We start from the raw sequence: 6386 nt of genomic DNA on the forward strand, positions 1-6386 counted from the left end.
AGAGGCTTCATCACAGTACACTGATACTAAACCAGATTAGATTACAAGAGAATAATCTGTGTGAGACATTGTGTCTTTTGATTATTGATTTATCTGTTATACGACGTCCAGAACCTGGACTTCAACCTGTGAATGTGAGGTTTTTACTTTCATCATCTTCATTATTGATCGTCACCTTCTTCATTTTTGCTCGTCGCCATCTTGGTGTCTGACTCTCGCCATAACCCTAACCCACATCTTTTGTTTTTGGGCTGTAACATCTGTTTTCTTTGCAACCAGAAATGACATGAGAGGGTTGGAGGTATAGGCAAAATTGTACCTAAAGAGAATACTCAATTAGAGTACAAGTACCTTGAATTTATACTTCAGTATAATGTGACAGCAGAGAATGCCTCACAGTAAACTGACACTAAGCTGCCAAACAGATTAGACGAGAATCATCTGTGTGAGATATTCTGTCTTTTGATGGTGTGATTCATGTTATCTGTTTCGTCCACAACCTAGACCTGACTGTGTGTGTGGTGTGTGTGTGTGTGTGTGTGTGTGTGTGTGTGTGTCAGTCAGGGTTTAATACCCTCCATCAACCTCCCATCATGCACCGTGAACAAGTGAGAGGCAAACTCTGTGGCAGCTTAGCTCAAAAACACACAAATATATATACACACACACACACATGACATCTGGCACACATACACACCACAATCTACTAAAGCGATACAACATCTGTGTTCAGGCTGGATGACGGTTTCAAAACGAACAATCGTCTACTGAAGCATATCACCACAAACTTCTGCTTTTGTCCACCTTTAAGTGTGTGTGTGTGTGTGTGTGTGTGTGTGTGTGTGTGTGTGTGTGTGTGTGTGTGTGTGTGTGTGTGTGTGTGTGTGTGTGTAGGAGAGTCAACAACATATCTACAACAACACCATCATTCATCACAATATTTATGAGTTATTTAACAATAACTTAAAAAGAATAGTGTATTGGTTTCGTTGAAGCATCTTAATGATCCTGAAGCTTAATGTTCAAGTGGAAGCATTTTCATGTATTTGTACATCTAACTTGCATGTAACAGTATGTACTTTGAAAGCGCAGCTGCTGTGTGTACTACAAGTACAAAATACAAAAGCGACTTGGAGCACAGGAACTGTGAAACCCCTCTGAACGCGTGGCCCCGTTTTTACGCGCTCCTGCGCTCCGCGGGGGGCGTGTCCGGGCTCGCGCGCGAGGGCGCAGGGGGCAGGCGCCAGTGCGCGCGCCGCGCGCGCGCGCGCGGCGGTCCAGGCTGCAGCAGCAGCAGCAGCGGCCTGTCTCTTTAAGTTGGTATCAAAGCCGATTACCGCTGATCTCCGTCGTGATTCTGCTTTCACCGTCTGTTCCCTTCCGCCTATCTCTGCTGCCGCGAACTCCCCCGAGTCCGAAAGTTTGGAGGCGATGGAGGCGTCGTGAGGCGTCGTGAGGCGTCGCGAGGCGTCGTGAGGCGGTCCCACGCGGCTCTGCTGGACGGGGAAGCCCCCCGTGAGCGTGTGCGGGGAGCGTGACGCGCGCCGCGCAGCGGACTCTCCAACTTTTTGTCTCCACCATGCTAAGCCCGGATTACTTCTCGTGACACCTCCGTGGAGACGCGATGTGATGCCGCGGGGTCACCGTCTGAACAACAACCCTAACCCAACAAAATAAAAGAGGACAACAGATTTAAAAATGCAGAAGGGCGTGCGCTACAACGAGGGCCACGCGCTCTACCTGTCCGTGGTCGCGCGTAAAGAGGGCTCCAAGCGCGGCTTCCTGAGCAAGAAGACCGCGGAGAACAGCCGCTGGGCGGAGAAGTTCTTCGCGCTGCACCAGAACGTGCTCTTCTACTTCGACAACGACCAGAGCGCGAGACCCTCTGGGATCTACCTGCTAGAGGGGTGCACGTGCGAGCGCGCGCCCGCGCCCAAGGTGTCCGCCATCAGCAAGGAGCCCCTGGAGAAGCAGCAGGTGAGTCCCACTGGAGCGCACTGGGAGCAGGCAGAGCGCCCAGTAAGACCAGTCCACACGTGACCAGTCCACACGTTCAGGGGAGCAGCTGCTGGAAATGTGTTGTTGTCTTCTCGTGGGGGCTTTATTTGGCTTTATTTAGCTTGATTTTGGTCTTTTATGCATCCGTTTGTCTTTGTTTATCTTTTTAAAGCTTCTGTACTCTGCAGTCAAAGCATCTTCATGGATTTAGCATTTTTGTTGTTGCATTTTTGGACTTAAATTAGTCATTTTACCAAAGAAAGAAGCTGTCAGGAATCCGAAATATAAAAAAAAGGATTCCTTTTCATAATCACTTAAAATGTTATACAACAGTTAGAATAGAGTCCTACAGCCGGATAATGTAATAAATAAAACTATTATGAGTCTGTTTATATGCAAAGTGATTTATTTATGTGCCTTTTTTGATTGAAGTCCACAGTATGACTTCATTAATCACAGAAAATAGGAATAATTTCAATATAAAATGTGTTTTTAATGGTGCACAGTCTTACATGAGCTGCTGTCTCATCGGCTCTGTGACATGAAACCTGTCGCTGTGCATTGATCCAGAGATGCAGTATTGAGAAGAACAATAACTATTTTTGAGAACTCATTCACTTTTTCAAGCTGTTTCATGACATTATGAAACATTTTCACTGTTCATTTTTCTGACGTTTCACAGACAATAATTGAAACGATTGATCAGGAAAACAATGAAAACAGTCATTGATTCAAACTGTTTGAAGTTGACGTCATTTCTTTGATCAAGGCGTTTTATCCGTGCATGAAAAGAGGGTTTTGTTCTGCAAACCGTTGGTTAATCTCTTCTGTGAGAGCATCTTGCTTTCAGCTTCTTGGATGCCAGTTGCTGCTTTCCTTTATCGTTCATGTTGGACTCTTTGACGGATGAAACGAGCCTTCTTGACCTCAGGAGTCAGTCGTGTTGTCGTGTTGTTCATTGAAATGCAACGAGAAACCTGATGTTTCTGTTTCATGCAGACGCAGGACACCAGTTTATCACTCTTTTAAAGACACTAACTAAAGACTCAAAGAAAACTCTTCCTCCTCTTCCTCGTCTGGTCGTGTAAAGACTTTTTACAGCTTTTTTTCTTCTTTTTTTAAAGCTCCACACAGCTGCTGCTAAAACAAAGTTACATAACGGTGCGTTGATTTAGCATAAGAATAAGAGCATTCAACCATCCAGCCCACATTTAAACACCAGAATAATGCACATCAACTCCATATGACGACAGAGGAGAGATGCAAAAAATAAAACAGTGATCTTCATCGCGCTGAGTGGAGCTAAAGGTAATGCAACAATATGCATTAGTGCCAACGGCATTAACATCGTCATTAACATCCACCTGTAAAGTACAGATTAAAAAAATAATAATAATTAAACTGAATTGGTGCTTTTATTTTGAAGGGTCTTTGTTGCTTGTGTAGTTAGATGTACAGGAAGTTAAACCAGATATACAAACACATTTTAAAAGGTCAATAGAAACAAAGACTACGATGATGCTGAAGAAAGGGAATCAGATAAATAAGTATATCTATTTATTTGCATTAATATGTAATAAAAGGCTTAAATGTGTCAGAGCAGCAGCTCGCTGGTCCTCTGGCCTGCAGCCGCTGTCAACACACACACACACACGCACACACACACACACACGCACACACACGCACACCCACACACACGCACACACACGCACACACACACACACGCACACACACGCACACCCACACACACACACACACACACACACGCTGGTACCTGTGTATCTGCAGCCTTCTAGCCAAGTGGCCATAATATAAAATATTATTATATAATTGTTTGAGGTCCAGCAGCGCTGGTCCTCAAACAATTATATAATAATATAAAATATTATAATATACTTCCCCAGTCTGCCTCTTCAGCGCCACTCGGTCTCTACTGATGACGTAAACCTCCTAAAACTGCTCACAACGTCTTTACGGATACAATGATGTTTGCACCAAAACTATATTTTTTTAGACATTTTGATTATTTAAAAAAAACAACCTTTTCTGACATTTTCCCACTTTTATTTTTCACACCTTTTCAGAAATTTTAACAAAATTTCTTCACATATTTTTAGAAGATTGTTCATGTTTTTTTTTTACTTTTTGATAAAATGTTCACTCATTTTTTTTTAACACATTTTACATGTTTTGGGAAATTGTGAATACTTTTTCCAGACTTTTTTAAAATGTTGCACATTCTTTGGACACTAAAGCGTCTCATGTGATGGAGCTCTGATGCTCAACGGAGGAACGTGAAGCAGAACAAGAGTCGAACACAGAACCTTCAGAACCTTCAGAACCTTCAGAACCTTCAGAACCTTCAGAACCTTCAGAACACGGAGTCTCAAACCCAGAGACACGTTTGTGTCTGACAGAGGAGACGAGGACGTCTGTCTGCACGTATGACACTGAGTGCAGGGCGAGCAAGGACCGAGAGCTCTCTCTCTCTCTCTCTCTCTCTCTCTCTCTCTCTCTCTCTCTCTCTCTCTCTCTCTGTCTCTCTCTCTCTCTCTCTCTCTCTCTCTCTCTCTCTCTCTCTCTCTCTCTCTCTCTCTCTCTCTCTATCATTGTTATCCTCCAGCTTAAAGCAGGCTCGTGGCCGTGGAAGCTGCATTAGCAATGCGAGAGGCTGAACGAGCCCTGATGGTTATGTAAACCCTCCCTCCCCCCAACACACACACACTCAAACACACACGCACACACACACACACACACACACACACACACACACACACACACACACACACATACTCAAACACACACACACACACACACACATACTCAAACACACACGCACACACACACACACACACACACACACACACACACACACACACACACAAACAAGCCCTTAAGCCTCTCTCTGGTCCGGCACACGCTAGCCAGCGAGTGTCTGCCTGCTTATCGTTGCATCATCGTTACTACAGAGGCCGACTTTCTGCCTGCAAGTCAGACGAACGGTCAGAAATGATGACGAGAGGAAAGAAAGACGCAGCGGAGAAACACAGAAGAAAACTAAAAACACTAAAATATTATTTTTTCAAACTTTCGACTAATATTTAAAATAAAGTGTATTTGTAATGTAGATGTTTTAACATTTTAAAGACGTGCAGGAAAAGAGTGTGGGACCGGATGGATTTTGGGTGAATCAGAGTTATTTCTTGCAGGATCGATTGTTCCAGTCAGAATAATAATAATAATAATAATAATAGTAATGTAGTTCCAGGTGCAGGTGAAGTGGTCCTGGGTCAGTCTGCAGGTGGTTTGCAGCAGAGAAACGTGTCTCAGCATCGGTCCTCAGTATCGGTCCAAACTTTGTTTTTTTCCCCGGTTCCGTGTATAAAAAACGTTCTCTTTAGCCTCTAAGTCTCCTGAGCGGCGTAATCCTCTGCAGTTAATAATAAAGTAGCCCGATAATCGGACCAAAGCCCCATTCAGTCCGGATTAACGTCACATCCAGCAGGACAAAGCCGATACCGCAGAGTTCAACGGGACACAGAGGTGAATTTCAGTCAAACATCACCCACAGGAGTCAAAACCCTGCTGTCAGTCATACGGGAGGCTTTACGATGGACACACCGTTTACAAGTTTGAAACTAATGTTCAGTTTCTTCGCATGTTCTGTAATGGTACCCTTCATTCATAAGAACAACAACAGACTGTTGAGTTTCACATGAAAGTTCACTTTCTGGCCATTTTGAGAGTTTGATGGACCAGAAAATAAGGACATTTCTGTGTGACCCCAAACCTTTGAACGGTTGTGTGTGTTCAGTGTGACATCACAATCTCTGACATGCGGCGAGAATAAACACATTATAAACAATAGAAATGGGAAGTTGCTTGACCATGATTTTTAAGTTTTCTTCGTGCAAACGGAGACCATCATAAATAATTCGTCATTCTTAAAATGCCCCATTTGAAATTTGGCCAATTTCAGAATATCCAAACAGAACACTTGTTTTACGAAATTAACTTGACAATATTATATCTACAATACCAGCGCGCATGCAGACAAAGTCACTGAGATTTTAAAGTTTGGAGTTCAGCCGTCTTCACTGACAGGAACGTTGCTTCAATGTTGCTTGAACAACAACGATAACAATGCACCGACGTCCTGGACGTCTCCGTCCTGCGAGGATCGAGTTACTGCGACGCTGGAATGCATTACTGCTGCGAGCAGGAAGCTGCAGCGCTCACAATGACGCCGGACCGAAATGTTAAAGTTGCACTTAGCGTCGGTGGAGCGATCGAGTGCTGTGGCTCCTCGCTTTGTATTCTCAGCGCTATTTAAGTTGATGTTCGTGTCCAAATACTCTGAGACTTCCTTGTTTTTAGTTAACCTCTTT

At 43.9% G+C, this 6386-nt stretch overlaps 1 protein-coding gene across 1 annotated transcript in view; it reads left to right on the forward strand.

Annotated features, from left to right (window-relative positions):
- Nucleotides 1-1534: 1534 nt before the first annotated feature.
- The window catches only part of LOC137789157 (ras-specific guanine nucleotide-releasing factor 2-like), a gene marked incomplete at its 3' end in the record, with an annotated part of 13687 nt that continues 8835 nt past the window's right edge, over nt 1535-6386 (forward strand). The window contains exon 1 of the mRNA XM_068582426.1: nt 1535-1977. Coding sequence (XP_068438527.1) covers nt 1699-1977 — 279 coding nt within the window. The remainder of the gene's footprint in view (nt 1978-6386) is intronic.

The sequence above is a fragment of the Clinocottus analis genome, unplaced genomic scaffold (assembly GCF_023055335.1).
Source record: "Clinocottus analis isolate CAN_PGR_092001 unplaced genomic scaffold, fCliAna1.0.p SCAF_182, whole genome shotgun sequence".
Classification (NCBI taxonomy): domain Eukaryota; kingdom Metazoa; phylum Chordata; class Actinopteri; order Perciformes; family Cottidae; genus Clinocottus; species Clinocottus analis.